Source organism: Pimephales promelas, chromosome 3, assembly GCF_988280905.1.
Source record: "Pimephales promelas chromosome 3, fPimPro1.hap1.1, whole genome shotgun sequence".
NCBI lineage: Eukaryota > Metazoa > Chordata > Actinopteri > Cypriniformes > Leuciscidae > Pimephales > Pimephales promelas.
In genome coordinates this window covers 43,223,459-43,249,680 of record NC_142771.1, presented here as the reverse complement: position 1 = coordinate 43,249,680, position 26,222 = coordinate 43,223,459, and the positions used below count along the sequence as shown (strand labels likewise).

Here is a 26,222-nt window from a genome sequence, read left to right as displayed (position 1 = left end):
GGTTATTACCGTTTACGGTGGAACCGGTTCCCTATTGGCACCACGTTTCGGTACCCAACTCCATCCATAATGCATCTGTCTGCGTATTCAGTACCTTCGTCCATATTTTCAAAAAGTTTCTGCCGGTGAAATCAAACGCACTGGCACTGATCTGTGATTGGTCTGTTAGCACATTAGGCCCAACCCCCTATGGGCAGGGTTGAAAGGGTGGGAACTAGTGCTTGTAGTCTTTAAAGAAATCCCCCCCTCTTACACTTCCTCCTACAATGACGTAAAATGACTATTTTTGCTTCATTATAGGAATAAGAGCATATTTCTCTTGTCTCAGGGATAATATGAGAGTGTTACACGACCATTCAATAGTATAACTGGATTTCTAACAATAGAAAGCTTAATGCAGATGGGTGGAGTGTCCATTTAATCTAGTTTTAGGAACAAAGAATCATGTCTAGAAGATCTCATATTTCTTGTGTTTTGATAAGGTATCAAACAATATATTTTGGGGCAATACCAAGCAACGCTTTAAAAACCATAAAACTCAATCCTGAATTTTATCAGCAAGCCAGTGTAAAGAAACCAAAACTAAGTAATTCTCTCTCTCTCTCTCTTCTTTGTACGAGTCAAAAGTCTGGCCGCAGCATTGTGCACTAATTGACCCTTCGCTAAGCCACGCCCGAAAACCGCCACTGGCCAGTCATGTCTTAGCAACAGTAACTATGCGCGGGAGGTCTGGCAAGCTTTCGAACGAGGGAAACATGCTGAAGCATTGTGCGTATGGATTGTGCAAATCTGATACCGGTATACTAAAAGTTTGGATGGGGGAGAGGAATTGTTTTCCTTCCAGAAAATCTAAAAGCCAAGGGGAAAAATGATTGGCGTGATCTAGCGTCTATGTGCGAGACCCATTCACAACTACTGGTAAATGTCGACATGCTTAACAAAAACACCTATTGCTTGGAAATATTGACGGTTCTTTGGTCATAATGATAACGTAAAATAAGACGATTAAAGAGACAAGACAAAGGCTCACTGACATACTTTAAATATATTTCAGCATTTTGTTAATCGACGTCCTACTAACGTTACCCCTTACTAAGTAACTTAACCCAATCCGATCGCGGCTCTCCCAGTATTAGTGTTATTCCACAAGATTTATTGATTAGCTGTTTGATTTATAATTATTAAGATTATTTTCACATACCCTGCTGTGGATGAACATAGCTGTTCCTCAATTTGTGTTTCCCATTTGAACGGTCAGCGTATGAGGCGCTGCTGCTTGCGCTGGGACTATAACGTTAGGCTTTAACTTCAATTTTTAAGAAATTATTCTCTAATCGGTTGCATATAATGTCGTGAATATATCCCCCGAATGCATACTGTAGTCCCTTTTGTCTTTCTCTCTCAGATATTTCACTTGTTCGCCAAAAAATTACTAATTATCTCATTGAAATGTCTGATACCGGGTGCATCCACACTATGGGCCAGCCGCGAAAGCTTGACAGGCGTAGCAACAGTCACTAGGGAGGGCGGGGCTTAGCGAAGGGTCAATTGTAGACGAGATAATTGACCCTGTGAGATACATATAAAGAATTACAGTAATTAATGTGTGATGTGTGACTAACAGTGAATGCATGACTAACAGTCTCCAGGTCCTTAAAGGAGAGAATTGGTTTTAGATTAGGAATAGTTCTGACTTTGAATTGATAAAAACCAGCCTTAACAACACTAGTGACCTGTTTATCTAAAACCAAAGCCTTTCGGATCTATTGGACTATATAACTGAGTGTCATCTGTGTTTCAATGATACATAATATTGTATTTACGATTGCCCAAAGGGCACATGCATGAATAAAACAAAATAGGTGCAAGTATGGAACCCAGTGGCACACCACAATGTAAATTAGATGATGTAGAATGCAAATTTCCAATACAAACCAAAAATTATCTATCCTTCAAGTATGATTTAAACCAGTCTAAGGTTTTCCCTTAATGCCAACATCTTCAAAACGGCGCAATAAAATACTGTAATAAAATAGCAGACTCAAAGGCGAATGTGAGATAGAGTAAAATAAGGATAACTACTTTTCCAGAATCAACTGCTATCAATAAAATATCATTAAAAACCTTAAGGAGGGCAGATTCTGTGAACAGTCAGTAATAACATTAGAACAAATTACATGCATAGATAAATACATAAAATTATAAACAATGTAATGTCTAACAGTATTCAGGTACCGAAATGTATTCATTTTATGTAAAAAAACACTGTAGTGTTCACTGTATAACTTACAAATAGATGAATCTTTGTATAAGATGTGTTTTGTTGTTTGATTGACATGAATGATTCAGACAGCAGCAGATATTTATAGGCTGTGTCACTTTAAGAACTAATAAACGGATCCAAATATAATAACACACAACCGATTTCATCTCAACGGTTCACATTCACGTAAGACATAACCGATTATTTTTACAAGAACATAGTTGTGTGTGAGTCTCTTAAAGTACATGGAGATGTGAAAGAGGAATGTGTGTTTGTGTGCGCGCTTTGGGTGTGTACGCTCAGATAACAGTGCTAGTTGTTCTCTTTCACCTCTTCTTGTGCTTGAATGGTTTAAAATCGCTTCAATGTGTATGATAAACTTGATAAACTTTCACTCTGTAATGGCTAAACTCAGCAATTAATCCGCGAATCACATGCGTGCCGAACCGTCGCGTCTGTAAGGATCACGGATCAATTGCAATCTGTTACGACCCTTTTGCTAATAGCAAAAAGTCTGGCTACACAACATAAACAATCCATCTAGGAAGCAGTTGAAGTCTCTGGTTGTTCAACAGCGAGAGAATCACTCTGGTTGATGGATATCTTACCCGTTGAAGGAACTTCCAGAACACAGGCAAAGTGTCCCGGCCGTTGTTCTGCTCCACAATGTGTGTCAGACTCAACATCGAGACCTTCTTCCGGCAGCTCCAGATGGATGAATTATGGATGAGGGATTTCTTTGGCAGAGAGCACAGGAAAAGCCCTGGTTCCCCAAATGTCAACTTCATCACCGGATTGGAAGACACTCGCTCATCTTCCCTGATGAATGCGTTCACTTCCTTTAGCTGATGCTCCAAAACCTGAAAAGAAAAAGCAGAGCTTCAACTAATAATCATTTCAAATAATCAGCTCATTTAAAAAAAATTATAACAAAGTTTAAGTTTTATAAGCTCAAATGCTCGCCTTGCTCTGTCCTGTGATGCGCGTTCGTGACACTCCTGTTCAAACTCGTTCATCAAAATGAACGAATCTTTTTCCAGAGTCAATTCGTTCACTTCATTCGTTAAATGAACCAAATGACACGAAAAAAGATTCTTTAATTTTGATAAACGAATTCAAACAGGAGAGTCACAAACGCACATCACAGAACAGAGCAAGGCATGGAAAGAAGAAAGACATGGATATCTTGGATGACATTGGGGTGAGTAAATTATCAGCAAAAGTTTTTTTGAAAGTGAACTACTCCTTTAATGAAACGGCTCTGAATCACCCACACAGCTTCTGCTTTATGTTGTGATCAAACTAGTCAACAAAAGGAAAAAGCTTATTTTTTATTCTCAATAAATTTGTCAATTAGTTTTAGACAAAAGAAGAAAAAAAAAGGAAAATCAAGCATGATAAACACCTAAATTAACCAAGAAAAAAATACCTTTAAGTTGCATAGTTGATTCTGGGTGCTGTGACTTACTAAAAGATGGCATGTTGTTTACCTTCAGCTGATGTGCGATGACATCAGTATTCATGGCAGTTTCCCAAGCATTTCTTGCATCTTTAGTGGTAAGGTTTTGATCATAAAGAACAGGCCCTGTTTACAATAACAAAATGTTACATTTCTTGAATTTCCGAAGCAAGAGCTCAATATGGCAGGTGTCAAATATAAGGCGAGTTGTGTGGGCTCTTACACCGGCTGGGCTGATGGGGCTCCAGGAGACTGTGGATGATCAAATGGACAGTATTGACTGTATCATCCACTCCTTTACCCAGAGCTCTGCTCAGCTGCTCCATGTCCTTCAGAAGATGGCCCATCAGGAACCGGCCAGGATCCAGCACTGCAGGCTTGATGATCTGCATAACACTCTACACACACATGCAAAAACATGGGATGAGTTCTTCAAACGCTTATGTGCATCTGATCTGGATTGAGTTGTCTGAGAGATTACTCAATGTCTGTATGCATGTACAGGGATGACAACCTTTGAGTTTAGCATCGAGTAAGAATTATGGATTGGGGAAATTTGCATCATAATAAGTGTATTGTAATATTTGTTGTGTTAAAATATTTGGTAACTAAACATAATTTCATTAAGTTTCGTTGTTCACATGGTGCAGGAATTGGTAGGCTATACTGTTTTTAACGATTTCAATTCATAAGCTTGCAATCTTGATTTAATCTTGATTCATTTGGATAAATATTAGGTATAGTAGCTACATGTTAATTTTTGTCAAGGAGCGAATCTCGCAACTAATGCTGCCTGTAAACAAATGGAATGTCAGCTGGTATTATTATTAGAGGTTTAACTGAACAACTCAAATTAATATAATCTGTTTTTTTTATAATAATAATGTTATAATATTTGAATGATACGAGTAAAAATATAATAAACATGTAATATAGTGCATATTTTTAGCAAAAAACTCCTTCCTATAGTTAATTTTCCTAGCTAACTAACATGCGATGGTCATTAAATGGCTTTCCTGAGGTAAATGTAACAGTATGTGACATTGGCCGATTGTTCTCCAGCTGTTCAATGGGCTTTATGCCCAGCTGCACTACTTCCTGAACTTCAGCCAGCTTCTTGTTTCCTGTCTGCCATTATTGGCCAAATTGATTAATTCAGGTGTGTCTGATTATTGTTGCCATGACTACTGAGGTCAAGCACACCTGAATTAATCAATTTGGCCAATAATGGCAGACAGGAAACAAGGAGCTGGCTGAAGTTCAGGAAGTAGAGCAGCTGGGCATAAAGCCCATTGACGTCTTTTCACATTTGAAACACTGATTGATCAATTCCAAAATGTGACATTCGGTAAGTTGTACTGTATCTTTCAACATTTACTGTATCGGTCACCTTCTCATGTTCATTAATGTTTATTTTCTATTAACTAGTAGATAAGAGGAAGAGATGATCAGTTCACGTGCCGTAACTGAGGCGCTGCAATGATCTGTCATGTTTAAAGGGATTCTCCACTTTTTTTGGAAATATTTTCATTTTACAACTCCCCTGGAGTTAAACTGTTGAGTTTTACCTTTTTTGTATCCATTCAGCCGATCTCCGGTTCTGGCGGTAGCACTTTTAGCATAGCTTAGCATACATCATTGAAGTGCACAAGACCATTAGCATTTCTCCCCCAAAAAATTACCAAAGTGTTTTGATATTTTTCCTATTTAAAACTTGACTCTTCTTACATCGTGCACTAAGACAGACGGAAAATGTAAAGTTGCGATTTTCTAGGCTGATATGACTAGGAACTATACTCTCATTCCTGCGTAATAATCAGGAAACTTCACTGTTGTACCATGAGTGCAGCAGGCGTAATGTTATGACGCAGCGCCTGAAAATAGTCCCCAGCTTCTAACGTGACTGGAACTAAGTTTGTGTAGTCATCGCGCCTGCTGCACTCATGGTACGGCAGTAAAGTGTCTTGATTATTACGCAGGAATGAGAGTATAGTTCCTAGTCATATCATCCTAGAAAATCGCAACTTTAAATTTTCCGTCTGTCTTAGTGCACGATGTAACTATAGAAGAGTCAAGTTTTAAATAGGAAAAATATCGAAACATTTTGGTAATTTTTTGAGAGAAATGCTACTGGTCTTGTGCACTTCAGTGGTGTATGCTAAGCTATGCTAAAAGTGGTGCCGCCAGAACCGGAGATCGGCTGAATGGATTCAAAAAAGGTAAAACTCAACAGTTTAACTCTGGGGGAGTTGTAAAATGAGTGTATTTCCAAAAAAAGTGGAGTATCCCTTTAAGAGTGCCAAACAGTGAATTTCGTGATAAAATTATGTTTTCAAAGTCTTGTTTCATATCAAAGTAACCCTCATTTTCCGTCGGTGTCCTCTTTGCGTGATGTGTGGCGTGCGAGCATGAGAAAAGAGTCTCATGTGAGAGTTGGCAGCCCTGCATGTATCGATACTCAAAACCAAAACAAGCATACTTTGATAAATATTTATAAATACATAAAAGGCAGAAGGAATGCAACACCTGTGTGTTGTTTTGAGCTCCCAGCAGCATGGACATGTGTGTGAGCAGTCTGAGGAGAGCGAAGGGGGCCGGAGACATGTTCTTAGTGTCCTGCATGTCAGGATGATCACGACGCTGTGCATCGCCCAGAATGTGTCCCGACTTAGTGCGGTCCCCTCTGCAAAGAAAGCAAGAGCTCATATTTAATGAAAAACGGCTTAAACAAGTACCTCTAACATACGGGTTTACAGACGAGGCTTAAACTAGTCCCAGACTAAAATGCATGTTTAAGCTGTTTTAACTGAAACAGTTAAAATCTTAAAATATGTCAGTGCTTTTGTTTTGTCTCAAGATTCACACCAGTAATGCTACTTAAATACTGGCTTAATCCAAACCCTGTCTGTGAAACCACAGGCCTAAAACTTTCAAGTTGTACACATTTGCATTAGTAAATGTATTATGAACAGACAAGAATAACTAAGAAAAACATTATATTCATAAATTAATAATAACCTATAGAAAAAAAATGTTAGCAGATCATTAGTTCATGATGCATGTTAACAAACTGAACTTTATTATATAGTGGTACCAGAAACTCATCCTATGCACAATTACATTTGTCTACACCACCATTTCTAAAAATGTACTTAAATGCTTATAAAAAGTTGTGTAGACCTATTTATATTTACCAACTATTTACAAACTTGAACTAAGTTTGTTTCTCATGATCTTAAAAAATATTTAATCAAAGGTTTATACTCATAAATCTTTGGATGAAATGTTTTTAAGATAATGAGAAACAAATTTAGTTCAAGTTGGTAGAACATTGTCTGTCTGTGACAATGATCAATTATACCATTTAAAGGTAATTATATTAAATATTTAACTGCAGAATGCAGTCATAGTCAATATTTCAGAGAGACAGATAATAAACTATATTTACCAAAACTGGCAAGAATAAAAGAGGAACAAGAATTCACTGCAAAAAAACAACAACTAAAACTTACTGTATGTGCATGGCTTGGAAGCCCTGAACGGGCCTGTGGTCGGTGCCACCTATTTCTGCGTTACAGTCTAGACAGTGACCGACCTGCATGGGTTGACCACACTGGACAGATGCAGGAGGAAAATACATATATTTTTAATTTTAAGAAAAATAAATAAACAAAAAATGATTCATGCTCTGTGACTTAATTCCTATGATTTGGCTTGTGCAAAAGCTATAGATTAAGACATGACCCTACCTCACCAACAGTGCATGGATGACCATTAGGACAGACTGTCAAGATAAAAAGAACAACAGAAATTAGGAAATGAAAAAAAGTGTGATTTCTAATCCCCCCAAATAAGAATGCCTTGTCAATGTCAAAGACCTGTCAAAATGTCCCCACCTTTAGAGCTTAAATCAATTCTATCGGCTCAAAGACATTTTTGGAGATTTAATTTGCCACCTGAGTAGAAATCCTGCTATAATCACATGTTTGTCTATGCACTCTTAACAGTCAAAATGTGTAAATCAAAAAGGTTTTCTCTTTTACTTTATAAATACATGTTTCTAGTCTTCAGTAAAAATTTTTTTTCAAAATCCTGGCATACATTATATAATTTAACTCCAAACAATGTCACATTACAGCAGTGGTATGGCTTGGAAAAACAGTTCTATGTTCTGCCACAACTAATTATTGTTGTTATAGTATAGTGGTGATTATGAGCTTGTCGCATTCAAGTACTTTATTTTCGGAAAGAACAGGAATCATGAAGGACACTAGAATTTATTCTTGCCTATTAATTGGGAAAATCTTATTAAAAGACAAAATTATATTTAGTGTCCCCTTCAGTGACAACCATACAAACATTTACAGCAATATCTTTGGCCATACAGGCTATTTTTCAAAGTGTGTAAAATATATACACACTTATATGTTTACAGTTATATTTTCACGCTTCAATTGTTTGGCACCATAGTTCCAGTGAAAATGGAGAAACATTTATTATTCTTATTCTTCTTGTGTTATTTTAGGCATCACATCACAAAAATTAATCAATTACATTCGTCTAATATCCTGGCAAACAATGTCAAATATATTCACCTCTATTATGAAAGTTCTGATAATGAAGTTCTGTTTAGTCCTAGAACCGTATTCTGGAAAAATGTGGGCCAAATATTTTGATTTATTAAAAAAAAAAATACTTCCCTTGATCTGAGTGGTACAAGACTTGGCTTTTTACTTTTACTAAGTTTGCCTCCTGAACACACACAATTTTTTTTATTCAATTCTACAATGTTAAGTGGGTGAAAAAAAAAACCTCCTTAATCTTGTATTTGGGTCAAAAATGGGCATCCATAGAAATAAACAGGAAAAACTGTAATTTAGAGCATTCTAAAATAATCCAAAATAAGACACCAGGTGACAGCAAAGTCACTTATTGAACTCTAAGAACTTATTGGAATGATATTTTAATGTAGTTAAAACGACAAAAAAAGCATATAAGCATAATTTACATAGAAAATATGGTACTTTTTGAAGTAAATAAATTCAAATATACCCCCAAAATAAAAAATAAATAAAAAAAAAACACACCAAAAATGGATAAACAAAACTTTATCGAAGACAGTGATATAACATTTATAATAAATACAAATTAGGATCACACCTGAGTCCTCTGTGCCCACATTTGTCCACAATTGGCTTTATGCACAGCTGCACTACTTCCCGAACTTCAGCCAGCTCTTTGTTTCCTATCTGCCATTATTGGACAAATTGATTAATTCAGGTGTGCCTGACCTCAGTAGTAACGGGAACAATATCAGACACACTTGAATTAATGAAGTTTGTCCAATAATGGCAGACAGGAAACAAGGAGCTGGCTGAAGTTCAGGAAGTAGTGCAGCTGTGCACAAAGCCAATTACAGGATTAAGGGCTATAAAGTGAATACGGTTTGATGGCTACTTATGATTACATTAACATGAGGTACAACAGGCTAACACGTTTCTGAGAACATTCATTTTGACAGGTCTTGAGTTTTGCAGGTCACTGGATGTTGTGTATATGTGTTTTCTGTGCCACTTACAATACCACTGAAGTGGTCCCATGGCCTGCTGGGCAACAACCAACATGTCATCAGGCATAGTTGGGATGAATGAAGCCTGTGAGGAGAGAACATGACAGAGATATCACAACTCGGTCACATTCCTGTCACCATGTGACTCCATGATGTGAGGGTTCGTACCGTCATGTTGTTTGGGGACAGTGCCAGTCGCTGCAGTGGCTGCAGTAAAGGCAGATTTCCACACAGCAGGACTGCAGCCATATGAACTGTGACCTCCACCAGCACGAACTCTCTGCCTGACGTCTGCGCTTGAACACGCAGAGTATGCAGGTGATTGTTCACCAGCGCTACAGCAAACGCTCGCATTTCATCATTGACGAAGACGTCTGAGCCTCTGATAAAATCTCCAAGGCCAGCACATTGCTACAGAAAAACAAACGCAACATGAATATCAGGCATAGGGATATACAAGTTTCTGATCATGCCTAAACACAGAGGGTCCAAGTATTCATCGGTGTAATACTGTAAATGCTTTTTGAACTGGGGTCCAAACCGAGTTTTGAATTCTGGTTTTCATAAGACATCATGCTCTTTAATCTCAAAACATGAAACAATAACAATAAAAGAAATTCCCCATATGACATACTATGATAATTCCCCATTTGACCTTTAACCATGGCCTTTTCTTATTAATTATTATTCTTTTGAAACATCTATAAACCGTTTTTCCAAGGTGATGAACTTTTACAGCTTGTTGTTGGTGTTTTTACCTCAGGTTTAGGGTGCATGTTTCTGTTTGCACTTCTGTACAGGGAGGTGACTTCTCTGAACAAAGCCATTAGCAGATACACAGCTTTCTTCATGGGTGTGCAGTTGCAATCCTTCAAACAAAGAGGTTTTGTCAACGGATCAGCACCGATAAAGGAGTTTAACAAAGTGAGGCAGAGAAATGCCAAGAATTGGACTGCATAAAGAGCATTTAATTACAGTGTTCAGTGTAGACATAATTGCTCAGTTCCAATCCCTAGTGAACCGCCTCACTACTGTCTAATGGGGCATCCTAACCAGCTGCCAGGGTCAGAAATAAACTTTTCTATTAAGGATCAATTTTTATTATTACTACATTAACTGTATCTGTGCTCTCTATTACTTGAATTTAACCAATTACTTTAATCAATCAGAGAACTATATGCTACAAATACAATTTTACCAACATCCATTACACTGGAAATAGATATTAATAATGAATGGTTTTTGAGGTTCAAATCATCATATTATACTGATATCTGAAGGATCATGTGACACTGAAGACTGGAGTAATGATGCTGGAAATTCAGCATTGTCACCACAGGAATAAATTACAGTTTTAAATTGATTAACATTATTTTAAATTGTAATAATTTTTTTATTAAATAAATGCATCCTTGGAGAGCAGAAGAGACTTCTTTCAAAATCATTACAAAAATGTAACATTTCCAAACTTTTGACAGTATGTTTCACTGTATGATTGTTTATAAGATTGTAAAAGGTGGTATTAAATGTGTTAACACAACAACTGCATAGATGTAAATAGCCTAGATGAAGTACATAAATGATCAAACTAAAAAACAGAAACTAATGGCTGGGTATTGGTGCAATAATATGATCATGATCAAAATCATGATAGTCAATTATTGCTCTTGATATTGAAGACATTTTCAGCTCCGGCTCATATGAACATCTCCAATTGGCCTTGCATTCATAAGCTCAACAGAAACGGGATTAGTTTCGATAAGATAATTCATAAGATTGCAGAATTCAGCCATTGAGCGCAAGTACTGAACAACTCCAGTGTTTTCAGTGGTGACTCGTATAAACACCCCTGATTACCAATTTCATTCATACCAGAAACATCAACAGATATATGTGTGATTGGTTAGAATGCTCAACACGTTGTGTTTCACTGTGTGTGAGAGTGTGTGTGTGTGTGCAAAGGAGTAAATAAATACCTCTATGGCTTTCTGTATTCCATTCATGTTGCAATCCAGCATGGCTTTGGCTACGGCATCTCTAATAATTTTGTAGTTCCTTCCACATGCTAGATACTGGTCAATCTGGCTGTCATCTTGATCCTGAGAGAAATAAATGTATCGGTTAAAGGACAACATAAGCACAAATACTCAAATCAGCATTATGAAATGAATTCAACTAAAACCCACCGACTCCAGGATCTCCTGAGGAAACAGCCACCTGAAGCTTTCCTGAGGCAGGAGTTTCTGGACGTACTCGACGCCGTGAAGACTGCAGATCTTTCTGATGAGGTAAACCCTGTACCAGTCATTCCTACTCCGGCTGCACAGGTCAACCACACTCTTCAAAAACTCTCGGCCGGAAGCCGAAGGATCATCGTGTACACCTAAAACGGGAAAACTAATATCAATACCAAAGATTTCTCAAGGTCGTAAATGAAGGTTCATTTTCTTTATGCACAATATAACTGTCGATTTTTGGGACTTGGATATGTTCCTGAGATCATGTCAGGCACTAAATGAATTAAAGGTGCAGTGTGTAATGTTGAGCGGCATCTAGTGGCGAGGCTGCGAACTGCACCCAACAGAAGTTACGGTGGCCAAGAGGAAGTGATGTCGTCGTCTGAGACAGCAGAGAGTAGCCAGTTAAGCAATGAGGTTTCTTTACAAAGATAAATTAAGAAATTTGGTTTATTTAATTATTCAGTAAAACGATATGCTATTGCGAATATTATTGTTACCTGTTCATCATTGTGTCAGTGTTTTATTCGCTTCTTTGCACGAAGAACAACATAGTGACGAAACGCGTTTGTCCGTTTAGGGCCACCGTAGAAACCGTGTGTAGAGAGAAACGGCTCATTCTAAGCTAATAAAAACATAACTGTTCATTGTGTAAGGTCTTTACACACCACTGAAAACATAACTATGTATATGATATTTCTGTCAACAGATCCTCCTAAATATTACACAATGCACCTTTAATAGAAAGTTTAATGACCAGCATTTTTTAAAGGACGAGTACTAAAGACTTGCATTCAGCAGCACCTCTGTTGACTAGCAGGTCAGCGGCCACATCCAGGTCCAGCCGGACCCTGGCCACGCGCTGCAGGTGCTCTATAGACGCGGTGTGTGAAGACACGGAGGCAGAGCCAGCGAAGTCCAGCAGAAAGAGCATTTCTTCCTGCAAACAGGCCTGCTGCTCCGCCACAGAGTGCCACTGCGTGCGGTCGTACATCGAGTCCTGCACACACACAAGAGGAACTTGCTGTACACATAACCAGACTTAAGCCACAAATCAGTGTTTTAATACAGATTCATAAGGCAGTAACAAAAATACTATGCAAGTTAATCGGCAACACTTTACAATAAGGTTCATTAGTTAACATCAGTTTATGTATTAACTATCATGAACTAACAATGAGCAATACATTTGTTACTGTATTTATTTATTAATGCTATTTAATACAAATATAATGGTTCATTGTTTGTTCATGTTAGTTCAACATTAACTAATGTTAACAAACACAACTTTTGATTTTAATAATGTATTAGTAAATGTTGTATTAGTAAATGTTGAAATTAATATTAACTAAGATTAATAAATTCTGTAGAAGTATTGCTCATTCTTAGTTTATATTAACTAATGTATTTTATCAATGTTAACTACTGAACCTTATTGTAAAGTGTTCAGTGTTATTGTAAACAGTTCATATTAATTGCACACACTACCAAAAAAAAAAAGTCTTAATCAGTAAAAATCAGCCTTAAAAGAATACATTTTCTTTAGAACTTATATTCTCTTTACATCTTAAATCATAAACTTCAGAACTCTTAGTTAGGGTTATGCTTAAATTACAAAATACACTTACACTAACAGTCACACTAAACTAAATGTATTGTTTACATAGACTAAAATAATTTTGATCTAAATGTTGCTTGAATTTTAAATGAAATGAGTGAGTTTGAGTGGATTGTGAAGGAAAAGCATTAAAGTTTTCAGCAAACATGTAAACTCTTCCAATACCTCTTCTAAGAGAAAGCCTAGAATATGCAGAGAGAGAATCTGGAAAACTACAACTGAGCTGTCAAATATGGCAAGCGAACGGAGTTGGTGACGGCTGTGGTATACGCACCTCCAAACAGTTTATGTACAAGGAATAAAGCTCAGTTTTATCAGTCTCCTCGATGATGTTGCTTTGCTCAACCTCTGTCAGATGCCGCTGAAGATAGAGCTTCACATCATCAAAGCTGAAAGAGGAAAAGGCAATGATTATTACACACTTATATATATATATATATATATATATATGTATAAGAAGTATACCCTTATTCAAAGTAGGGGTGTAAGAAAAAAAATTAAAAAAATCGATACACTTGAGTATCACGATATTTTGTTTTGTAATACTGTTTTGATTTTCAAAAACGCAATAACGATTATTTTAAATTTTCATTAGTTTAAGTATAAAAATATTCATGGTAAGACACGTAAGACAATCATGCAGTTTGTAAACCATTCAGACACTCAGTTAAGCGAACAGCAAGCTAAACGAGTCGACCCCTCACAACTCACCCTTGCTCAAGTTCAAACGCACAAATTACCAACGACTTCAACTCGTGCAACAAATAACCCAGTCGGTAGCTTGTTTCATTTGTAAAGACATGCGCCCGCTCAGTGTGGTTGAAAACGAAGGTTTACGTTAAATGGTTCAAACAATGGAGCGTTACATGCAACCCGATCACACTAAATCAACATGTTAGCACGCATTGTGTTTATCGTCCAATTTATAAGCGAAATTCGTTTTTACATGCATACGATATGCATGGGTAGTAGTGTCGGGTGCGAATTATACGTTGGGTAGGATTAGTGGTGTGGGGAGCGTGTGTATTACACGCAATAAATTTAGTTCCTCTAAATCCCAATGTACTCGTTACATCATAAGAAGAATGGCATCTACGCTAATTTGAGTGTCTTTGTTCGTCCCGAGGTTTTCCCGCAGCCTGCCATATCCAGGCCTTATCCAGATCTGAACAGGAGCTTAGCCTGGACCCGATGACAACGCAGTGCTGAAGTGCCAACTAGCCTCTCCCTATGGAGGATCCCTATCCTACTCTACAGATAAAGCGTTGTGAATTCGTTTCGCATACCTACACTGAAGTGATAAAATAAAACAAAATTCTGTATCAAATTTATAGACGAGACAAGTACCGTATTTTCCGCACTATAAGGCGCACTTAAAAGCCTTTAATCTTCTCAAAAAACGACAGTGCGCCTTATAATCCGGAGCGCCTTATATATGGATCAATTAGTTAACAACACTCCGCTCCGCACTCGTGTCCATCTTATGCCTGCTTTGTCACACAGCCAGTTCAACCTCGTATAAATCAGGTTATGTGTGTCTCCCGCTCATGAGCGCTTACTCTTAACACACACACGAACAGACACACTGTCCCCGGCGCTGCTCGCGCATCACAGAATGTTCATAAAGTGCTCCCCGTTCACTGGGTTGTCTTCAAATTCAAAACAGCCAGCCGTTGCTGTCAGCGAGCCGCCGCACATTGAATACTCATATGAGTCAGGCTGCGAATGTATGTTATGTGCCCGCACCAGCGCGCTCACACTAATAAACGCCTCACCTCCGGCACCGCGCACTCGCTACATTCCCAGCACATCTAGTGGATGCATACGTTTGACTGCATTATCTTGTGTGCCTCATCATCCGGTGCGCCCTATATATGAAAAATGTTCTAAAATAGGTCATTCATTGAAGGTGCGCCTTATAATCCGGTGTACCTTAAAGTGCGGAAAATACGGTAGTATGTTCAGGCAAATCCGGCCTCTAGTTCATAAACGCCAGAGGAGAACTGGACCCCGACTGATCCTGGGTTCTCCAAAGGTTTTTTTTTTCTCCATTGGGTTGCCTGATGTAGTTTTAGGACACCATTGAGTCACCTGATGGACTTTTAAGACACCATTGGGGTCACCTGATGGAGTTTTATGACACCATTGGGTCACTTGACGGAGTTTTGGGACACCATTGGGTCACCTGATGGAGTTTTAGGACACCATTGGGTCACTTGACGGAGTTTTGGGACACCATTGGGTCACCTGATGGAGTTTTAGGACACCATTGGGTCACCAGGTGGAGTTTTAGGACACCATTAGGTCACCTGATGGAGTTTTAGGACATCAATGGGTCACCTGATGGAGTTTTAGGACACCATTGGGTCACCTGATGGACTTGTAAGACACCATTAGGTCACGTGATGGAGTTTTAGGACACCATTGGGTCACTTGATGGAGTTTTAGGACACCATTGGGTCACCTGATGGAGTTTTAGGAGACCATTAGTTCACTTGATGGAGTTTTAGGACACCATTGGGTCACCTGATGGAGTTTTAGGACACCATTGGGTCACCTGATGGAGTTTTAGGACACCATTGGGTCACTTGATGGAGTTTTAGGACACCATTAATTCACTTGATGGAGTTTTAAGACACCATTGGGTCACTTGAGGGAGTTTCATGACACCATTGGGTCACCTAATGGACTTTTAAGACACCATTATGGCACTTGATGGAGTTTTAGGACACCATTGGGCCACTTGAGGGAGTTTTAGGACACCGTTGGGTCACCTGATGGACTTTTAGGACACCATTAGGTCACTTAATGGAGTTTTAGGAAAACATTGGGTCACTTGAGGGAGTTTTAGGATACAATTGGGTCACCTGATGGAGTTTTGGGACACCATTAGGTCACTTGACGGAGTTGGGTCACCTGATGGAGTTTTAGGACATCATTGGCTCACCTGATGGAGTTTTAGGACACCATTGGGTCACCTGATGGAGTTTTAGGACACCATTGGGTCACCTGATGGAGTTTTGGGGCACTATTAGGTCACTTGATGGAGTTTTAGGACACCATTGGGTCACCTGATGGAGTTTTGGGACACCATTAGGTCATTTGATGGAGTTTTAGGACACCATTGGGTCACCTGATGGAGTTTTAGGGCACCATTGGGTCACTTGAGGGAGTTTTAGGACACCATTAGGTCACCTGAAGGAGTTTAGGACACCATTGGGGTCACCTGATGGAGTTTAGGACACCACTGGGTCGCCTGATGGAGTTTAAGGACACCATTGGGTCACCTGATGGAGTTTAAGGACACCACTGGGTCACCTAACGAAGTTTTAGGACACCATTGGGCCACTTGATGGAGTTTTAGGACACCATTGGGGTCACCTGATGGAGTTTAGGACACCACTGGGTCGCCTGATGGAGTTTTAGGACACCATTGGGTCACCTGATGGAGTTGGGTCACCTGATGGAGTTTTAGGACACCATTGGGTCACCTGATGGAGTTTTAGGACACCATTGGGTCACCTGATGGAGTTTTAGGACACCATTGGGTCACCTGATGGAGTTTTGGGGCACTATTAGGTCACTTGATGGAGTTTTAGGACACCATTGGGTCACCTGATGGAGTTTTGGGACACCATTAGGTCATTTGATGGAGTTTTAGGACACCATTGGGTCACCTGATGGAGTTTTAGGGCACCATTGGGTCACTTGAGGGAGTTTTAGGACACCATTAGGTCACCTGAAGGAGTTTAGGACACCATTGGGGTCACCTGATGGAGTTTAGGACACCACTGGGTCGCCTGATGGAGTTTTAGGAGACCATTAGTTCACTTGATGGAGTTTTAGGACACCATTGGGTCACCTGATGGAGTTTTAGGACACCATTGGGTCACCTGATGGAGTTTTAGGACACCATTGGGTCACTTGATGGAGTTTTAGGACACCATTAATTCACTTGATGGAGTTTTAAGACACCATTGGGTCACTTGAGGGAGTTTCATGACACCATTGGGTCACCTAATGGACTTTTAAGACACCATTATGGCACTTGATGGAGTTTTAGGACACCATTGGGCCACTTGAGGGAGTTTTAGGACACCGTTGGGTCACCTGATGGACTTTTAGGACACCATTAGGTCACTTAATGGAGTTTTAGGAAAACATTGGGTCACTTGAGGGAGTTTTAGGATACAATTGGGTCACCTGATGGAGTTTTGGGACACCATTAGGTTACTTGACGGAGTTGGGTCACCTGATGGAGTTTTAGGACACCATTGGCTCACCTGATGGAGTTTTAGGACACCATTGGGTCACCTGATGGAGTTTTAGGACACCATTGGGTCACCTGATGGAGTTTTGGGGCACTATTAGGTCACTTGATGGAGTTTTAGGACACCATTGGGTCACCTGATGGAGTTTTGGGACACCATTAGGTCATTTGATGGAGTTTTAGGACACCATTGGGTCACCTGATGGAGTTTTAGGGCACCATTGGGTCACTTGAGGGAGTTTTAGGACACCATTAGGTCACCTGAAGGAGTTTAGGACACCATTGGGGTCACCTGATGGAGTTTAGGACACCACTGGGTCGCCTGATGGAGTTTAAGGACACCATTGGGTCACCTGATGGAGTTTAAGGACACCACTGGGTCACCTAATGAAGTTTTAGGACACCATTGGGCCACTTGATGGAGTTTTAGGACACCATTGGGGTCACCTGATGGAGTTTAGGACACCACTGGGTCGCCTGATGGAGTTTTAGGACACCATTGGGTCACCTGATGGAGTTTAAGGACACCATTGGGTCACTTGAGGGAGTTTCATGACACCATTGGGTCACCTAATGGACTTTTAAGACACCATTATGGCACTTGATGGAGTTTTAGGACACCATTGGGCCACTTGAGGGAGTTTTAGGACACCGTTGGGTCACCTGATGGACTTTTAGGACACCATTAGGTCACTTAATGGAGTTTTAGGAAAACATTGGGTCACTTGAGGGAGTTTTAGGATACAATTGGGTCACCTGATGGAGTTTTGGGACACCATTAGGTCACTTGACGGAGTTGGGTCACCTGATGGAGTTTTAGGACACCATTGGGTCACCTGATGGAGTTTTAGGACACCATTGGGTCACCTGATGGAGTTTTAGGACACCATTGGGTCACCTGATGGAGTTTTGGGGCACTATTAGGTCACTTGATGGAGTTTTAGGACACCATTGGGTCACCTGATGGAGTTTTGGGACACCATTAGGTCCTTTGATGGAGTTTTAGGACACCATTGGGTCACCTGATGGAGTTTTAGGGCACCATTGGGTCACTTGAGGGAGTTTTAGGACACCATTAGGTCACCTGAAGGAGTTTAGGACACCATTGGGGTCACCTGATGGAGTTTAGGACACCACTGGGTCGCCTGATGGAGTTTAAGGACACCATTGGGTCACCTGATGGAGTTTAAGGACACCACTGGGTCACCTAATGAAGTTTTAGGACACCATTGGGCCACTTGATGGAGTTTTAGGACACCATTGGGGTCACCTGATGGAGTTTAGGACACCACTGGGTCGCCTGATGGAGTTTTAGGACACCATTGGGTCACCTGATGGAGTTTAAGGACACCACTGGGTCACCTAATGGAGTTTTAGGACACCATTGGGTCACTTGATGGAGTTTTAGGACACCATTAGGTCACCTGGTGGAGTTAAGGACACCATTGGGTCACCTGATGGAGTTTTAGGACACCATTGGGTCACCTGATGGAGTTTTAGGACACCATTAGGTCACTTGATGGAGTTTTAGGACACCATTGGGTCACTTGAGGGAGTTTTAGGACACCATTGGGTCACCTGATGGACTTTTAGGACACCATTATGGCACTTGATGGAGTTTTAGGACACCATTGGGTCACTTGAGGGAGTTTTAGGACACCATTGGGTCACTTGATGGACTTTTAGGACACCATTAGGTCACTTGTTGATGGAGTTTTAGGACACCATTGGGTCGCTTGAGGGAGTTTTAGGACACCATTAGGTCACCTGATGGAGTTTAGGACACCACCGGGTCACCTGATGGAGTTTTAGGACACCATTGGGTCACCTGATGGAGTTTTAGGACACCTTTGGGTCACCTGATGGAGTTTTTCGGTTCCTTGCCACTGTTGCCTTTGGCTTGCTCTTTTGGGGATATTCAAATTAATTAACCAATCAGTAATATCCTTGATCAGTTCTACCGAACATGGATGTTTTTCTACTAAGAAACGAACATTGTTATTATGTTTTGATTGATACTGTGAAGCTGCTTTGATGAAGCGCTATATAAATATACTTGACTAGAAACATGGGATTTCATTATTTCACTCTCTTCAACGTTCCTCACTTACTTTCTTTCTGCAACTGTTTGAATGCGTGAGTTAATGTGATATTAGTTTCTGTGTATTACAATAGTTCAATAACTATATTTAAAAATATGTCTTTTGTTATGTGCTTATGAATGTAATGTAATTAAACTGCGGATCTTGTTGTCTAATTTTTACACTGAAACTGATTGCCCTTTAAGTGAAACTCAAAAAAAAATGTAGGGCACTTCCAGCATCAGAATTGTGTATTTTGAACTCAGTTTGTGTTTGACCAATAAGACTTAAGTTAAAACCAACAAAACTGTCCTTAAACTCAACTCAAATACTTTGTGTAGCAGAAAAATAACTCAATTGACCCTTCACAGACAGTTTGATTAACAGGCAATCTGAACAATCATAATCCGCCATCCGCTGAATCCGCCATTTTTGCCCGACAAAGCAGTCAGGAGATCTAGTAGATTAACATTGGAGGATATGAACTTGAAAAACGGTGTGTACTGACATCTTTCCGCAGTTAAACCAACATTCCTTCTGATGTTCATTCATGTTTATTTGATGCTATAAATGAACTAGAAGGAAGAGAGTTCAGGAGCTGCATTAACTGAGACTCTACAGTGTCTGTCAAACACATTAAAGAGCCACAAAACGGTATTGCTATATGTTAGTAATACCAACAAAACTTTCCTTGTAAACTCAACTCAAATACTTTGTGTAGCAGAAACATAATTCAATTGAGTTACAGTAACAGAAGTGGCAATTCCTTATGTATTATTCAACATATTAACGAAATATTATCAATCAAACAATTTCATATATTGACCATAATTATAAGGAAATATAATATATTACATATTATGTTCTTTGCGTAAGGGTATGTCCTGCACTCACCTGTATTTGAGCAGGAGTTTCAGCACCACTGAACGCACCACTGGGTTTTTATCCACAGAGTCATCGAAGGGAGAAAGAGCCTTAGTCAGGAACCTGCGGTCTTGCCCTGAGAGCATGAGGAACAGCGTTATGATCATTTATTCATTTATTCCTCCACACATACACAGTACTAGCAGACGTACCTCTGATCTGAGGCAGCGAGCAGGCCTCGACCATCAGAAGAGACAGCAGGTGGAGAATGATGTCTTTGCTGGGAGGAGTGTTGTCCTTGAAGCACACGCTGGACACCAGGTCAATGAAGAAAGCATTACATCGCATTTTGAACAACGCGTTTTGATTGATGAGACCCCTAATGACCAAAACAAGCACACAATCTTTTAGACTGACAGAGAGAGATACGGGTCAAGTCAGCTTTATTTATACAGTGTGTTTCAAAGCAGCTTCATAGAGATAACAGGAAAATAATGCAACAATGTTTGATTCTAGAAGAAAGTAGCATCACAGTCCAGCTTACGTAAGTTCAGTGTTGTTTCATTTCTGTTGTAAAAAAGTTATTAATTTAGTTCATTTATATATATAGCCACTCTGGAGAGACAGTGATGCCATCGTCCAGCTCATCTCAGTTCTCATGTAATGGTGTCAATGCAGGCAGATCAATATTATTGTTGAATATTAAGCACAGACAACTATTAGATTACCGTATTGCATCCGAGGCCTTGAGCTCAAAGGTGTCCGGCACTTCTTGTACACACAGAGGGCAGTGCATCTGACCGGGCACCAGCCACTGCTTGATGCAGGTCAGGCAGTAGATGTGGTCACACGGCAGACTCAAGGGGTCCCGAGGGTCTCCCATGCACACTGGACAAAGCTGAACGCCAAACCTGGGGAAACAGACAGAAGCGGTGTTTACATGGACCCTAATAATTTGTTTGTAAGCACTGTCCAAACAAAAGCTGCATGGAACCACGTCAATCACAATAAATTGTTCAAATCAAACTGAAATTGTATTCAGATTGTTAAGGGATGGTTACACTTTATTCAAGGTGTCATTGTTACAGTGTAATTATATATTTCAGTGCAGAGTAATAATAAGCAACTACATGTACTTACTATAGGGTTAGGGTAGGATTAGGGTTTGGTTGAGGGTTAGTTGCATGTAATTATGCATAATTCACTGTTATAACTACGGTAAGGACATGTAACATATGTAACAAGGACACTGTAAAATAAAGTGTCACCAAACATTTCTCTGAATCTCTTCAGTGTGCACATGTCAAAAGATCAAATCCCATTTGAAGCTTCTGACACGCACATCAACCTGATCACTTTACTTAGCGTTCATGTAAACACTACGTTTGGATTTATCAATGAGAATGGTTTCATTGTGATTGAAACTACTATGTAAATGTAGCAAGAGACAAAAAAGATAACTAAAATCAAATCAAACCTAAAAATGCTCTGAGACGCTTCATCTTTGCAGGCTTTGAGTACGGTGATCACTGCCTCAAACGGCTGCTTCTTCTTGAGGTCCGAGTTCTTCTCCAGGACCTTTGACACACAGATGAGTATTGATGAATAGTTCCTTCAGGAGTTTATTTTCAGCTTGAGGAAGGAGTGTAAGTGGACTCACTTGTGCTAGGCGTCGAGTGTGTTCCAGAACCAGTGGCCTGAGTTTCAACTGCAGCTCTCCAACACCCAGAAGCATGTGCTCCACAAACAAGGCCAGAGAGTAGATACGCTGCCAGCCTTGTCTGAAAATGAATAATACAATGATCATTCATGATAATATTGATAAAGTACAGTAAATGATCTGAACTAAACTGGGAATCCCTGTGGTCAAATAATGTTGTGGAAACCGGGAGTTTTCGAAGTCAAACCGATGAACTACAGTATCTAATGAAGAGGTACAGAGCGACAAGTCCCACACAAATAGACTGACAACAGCTATCATGAAATCAATGTATTAGTGCTGTCAAACGATTAAAATATTTAATCGCGATTAATCGCATTAATGTCATAGTTAACTCGCGAATAATCGCACATTTTTATCTATTCTAAATGTCTCTTGATTTCTTTTTGTCCCATTATTTTTTCTCATTTTAACGCTCTTATCAACACGGAAAAGTGGATCGGCTTGCTTTGTGCAATTGTTTTAATTTTTTTTTTTTAAACAACATTGGTATACTGTGTTCAATTTCACACTAACATTCTCACTTGGAGCAAATAATCTCTCACACAATGCAACACTGTCCATCAATAAAAGGGTGAAAGAAATCCTGACGAGGTCCTGATATTGAAGAGGGGGCGGAGAATTCAGCTGTGTGTGTGCGTGTGCTTGGCCATCATCAAGTGGTATTTCAGACTGGACGTGCTGCGATGATGATAGCTCAGTTCACAATGACAAAACACACAGATCACTTTGGTCTTGTCAATGGAACCATTTGGCAACTTTTAAAAGTAAACTTTCCATTCAGGATCTTATTGGCATTCATTTCGGCATCTCACGCTCGTCATCCACTCAAAACGTAAGGTTAAACAACTATTTGGCCGGCTCTCAAGCCAAAACGAGTGTGTGCTTGTTGTTTTGTTTCCAGTCTAGCTAGATCCACTTGCGCTTTGGTCGACAAAGCAACAAAACGTCCTGTTGCAAAAGCATGTGAAAGAAAACTACAAAGGAAAGAAAACTACTACTTTGCAAGGCCAAAAACACTGTTAATCGCGTGATAAAAAATTGATGCTGTTAAAATGGGTTTGCGTTAATACCGTTAATAACGCGTTTAACTGACAGCCCTAGAATACCTAGAAGAAATTTTATGAGTACTTTTATGCGGGGGGATAGGGGCCTGAATGGAGGTGTCATATATTTTAGTCATTATTTTGAGAATGCAAGACACACACAGACGCATGCCTATCTGCATAATTCTATAAAAATAGTTTTGACCTCTAAAGGTTTTTTTATTTGACACAAATACTAAATTTAACTTGCACTGCAATGCAACAAGTTTCAATACAAAGTTTCAATCCTGCTCAACTCCATCTCATTATTCATGATTGATTAATATTGTATTGCATATAATCTGCGCTGGTCAATTAGTCTAAAAAAATTAAAAAACAACAACCTAGATACCAGTAAAAAAAACAAACAAACAACAAGAAAAACAAAACAACAACAGTTGTGTACATGTTATTTATTTTAAATTGGCTACTTAATTGATTATTCCAATATCCATTCCAAATATGATATTAAATCCTACAGGGAAAAGGGCTTATATGTGTGCTTTCTTTGCATTTGAACATTAGGCTAAACATTATAAACAGGACACGCATAAGCTGAATAAACTTTAGCCAATCCAAATACATTTCTAGAAAACAGTTAACAATGAATAGACAGGAGTCCTGTCACAGACCAATAATATAATTGTTCAATAAGACGAATATCCGACATAATGAGGGCTGTTAACAGTAAAGCATCCGTTGCTTCACGATTTGTAAAAACACGAATAGACAAGACAAAAAGATTTGACATTTTGACAATGAAAACACAAGCAAGAACTTTGCCTGTCAATTTTTATTTTATAAATATCTCTGTGTGTGCGCGAGTCTGTTTGTGAGAGCAGCACTGATACATGAGATCATACAACGGTCGCTTTTAATCCATAAGTACGCCAACTAACTCTAGTTTCCATACAAAATAAATACGCAACATAATTCTGTACTTTGGTTATTAACATAATAACGTAACACATGGAGGCTATGTTTCTCAGCACTGAGAATGAAAAAATAAACGACTGTTTCGCGCTTTACGTTAGCACTATCAGTCATCCACAAACCACAGCACTTTCATAATCACTAAGACATAGCGATTTCAATTTTATTTACATTTATTGTTCAACATTTGAGCATTTTAGAATTTGCATGGCTGAATGTCTTCCTCTTATCTGAGTTACCATGAATGAATTACAGAGTATTTTTTAAATAATCCTATCGATCCCGTCCCGTGTGATAACCAATCAATTTTAAATGAACTCAAATTCAATATTTCAACTTTCCGTTTACCTTCAGGAGAAGTAGTGCTACCGTGACTACTGTAGGCCTACTGTCCTCGCTTAAATCAGTCAGACCCGGGGCGCGTGCGAGTGGAAGCGGGATTGATGTCGATTTTCAGTCTCTTTTTAATTATAGTTTAATTTATTTAATTTAATTATCATCTCCGCTTGCAATTTGAGGAATGAACCCAGCGCTATGATTGGTCGAACTCTTCTCTTGCTGTTGCTTTATTTGAGGACTGCGCGTGCAAATAGGCGTCACCAGGTTTTTGCGTAGTTTAGAGTGACAAATTGTACCAGCGTACTTTGAGGTCAAAATGCGTGCCCACTGGCAGGTAAGAGAATATATCAAAAATATAAAGATAACAGATTACTTGTAAAAACATTGATGATAGGACACCATGTTTTATAGCTCATAATAACTCACTGGATGAGGGAGACCATCTGTTTGCTTTTCTCTCCGTAGTGGCGCACGCTCTCCTCACAGCAGACCAGCTCAATCGGCACCTGCAGCTTCTTCACACGCCTGAGCCAGGCCAGACTCTCGGCATCTCCATCTAGAGTCTGGGGCTCCAGGTATTCAATACAGGCCATAGCAGCGAACACATCTAACACCTGAGAGACGGTCAGAGGACGTAACCAAACACATCATCCCTGAACACGAGTTTTTTTTTAATGCAAACCTTTGAAGAAGAAGAAGGTTGCAAGCACTTACAAGTTCTCTGCCCTCTCTTGCAGGTTCGTTACATTGCAGCATCTGAGCTATCTGAGGCTGTATACTGATCATCCGGTTGAGGTTCTGTATTCGGTTCTTGAAGTGATGGTAGGCAGCATGAACCCACGGCAGAGAAATGACTTCACCGTCATGTGCTTCCTCACCATCTCTAAGCTCATGTACACCGCAAGTAAGGGCTCCACACAAGAGCTAAAATGTAAAAACAGACACACATCAACACATGAACAAGTGTATAATGTGCAGATGTATGTTTGAAAGAGTGACTCTCACCTCGAGGTCCACGTTCGATATTACATTCATGGTCATGGAGACGAAATCCTGGAGATACCTGTGGAAAAACTCCATCTGCATCTCTTGGGATGCTTCAGAGATGTACCTGCCCAAGGGGGTCTTCCAAAAAAACTCTTCGAACTGCTTTAGAGAGTGTCCTGGTGAAAGAAACGCATTTATTGATTACTTTTTACTGTAAATAAAAGAGTTAAAAGAATGAGGAAACTGTGAAAATGTTTTTTTTTTGTCCTTAAGAAAACTATGCACACTGATTTACGCTTGATTGCTCAGGAAAAAAGCGATTAAGCAAAATTACCTTCTCGCTGCAAAGCATGTACCCAGAGGTCCTCTAGACAATCTTTAATTCTCCAGCTGAAAGGCATGGTGCAACACATGTTCCTGTCAACGGCAATGTAGTTCTGAACCAAGATCGTCGAGCTGTTGAGATGGAGTGTTTTCAGTTATAATAATGACATTGCTTTAAAGTCAGACATATACTGTACCATACACGTGTGCTAATGTAGACACCAAGGCATAAGCAATGCGTTGTTCTCCATTACATATTTATAGGAGTCCTATTATGCTCTGTTATAAAGTCTTGATTTTTTTTTGGGGTGTACTAAAACATTATTTTTCACATATTTGACATTATTACAGCCATAGCCTGGATAGAACACGCCGTATATTGTTTCAATGAAGCCCCTCCCTCTGAAATATGCTGTGATTGGTTAGCTGGCCTAGTGTTGTGGTTGGCACCGCTTAGCGTGTGTTAAGAAAAT

The 26,222-nt window shown here is 39.5% G+C and overlaps 1 protein-coding gene across 2 annotated transcripts in view; it reads right to left on the bottom strand.

Moving 5' to 3' along the window:
* The window catches only part of LOC120476192 (E3 ubiquitin-protein ligase rnf213-alpha), an 83,218-nt gene that overhangs the window by 12,334 nt on the left and 44,662 nt on the right, over window positions 1-26,222 (bottom strand). The window contains exons 40-61 of one of the 2 annotated variants that reach the window (XM_089128943.1): window positions 25,760-25,881; window positions 25,444-25,601; window positions 25,153-25,362; window positions 24,865-25,052; window positions 22,022-22,142; window positions 21,839-21,939; window positions 21,090-21,272; window positions 20,574-20,740; window positions 20,392-20,497; window positions 13,421-13,535; window positions 12,321-12,528; window positions 11,478-11,674; window positions 11,268-11,390; window positions 10,050-10,160; window positions 9,460-9,702; window positions 9,301-9,376; window positions 7,472-7,506; window positions 7,235-7,335; window positions 6,249-6,405; window positions 3,946-4,120; window positions 3,754-3,848; window positions 2,872-3,123 (exon numbers count right to left, since the gene is read on the bottom strand). In XM_089128943.1, coding sequence (XP_088985069.1) covers window positions 2,872-3,123; window positions 3,754-3,848; window positions 3,946-4,120; window positions 6,249-6,405; window positions 7,235-7,335; window positions 7,472-7,506; window positions 9,301-9,376; window positions 9,460-9,702; window positions 10,050-10,160; window positions 11,268-11,390; window positions 11,478-11,674; window positions 12,321-12,528; window positions 13,421-13,535; window positions 20,392-20,497; window positions 20,574-20,740; window positions 21,090-21,272; window positions 21,839-21,939; window positions 22,022-22,142; window positions 24,865-25,052; window positions 25,153-25,362; window positions 25,444-25,601; window positions 25,760-25,881 — 3,244 coding nt within the window. The remainder of the gene's footprint in view (window positions 1-2,871; window positions 3,124-3,753; window positions 3,849-3,945; window positions 4,121-6,248; window positions 6,406-7,234; window positions 7,336-7,471; window positions 7,507-9,300; window positions 9,377-9,459; window positions 9,703-10,049; window positions 10,161-11,267; window positions 11,391-11,477; window positions 11,675-12,320; window positions 12,529-13,420; window positions 13,536-20,391; window positions 20,498-20,573; window positions 20,741-21,089; window positions 21,273-21,838; window positions 21,940-22,021; window positions 22,143-24,864; window positions 25,053-25,152; window positions 25,363-25,443; window positions 25,602-25,759; window positions 25,882-26,222) is intronic. The other variant, XM_089128944.1, reaches the window with a different exon arrangement.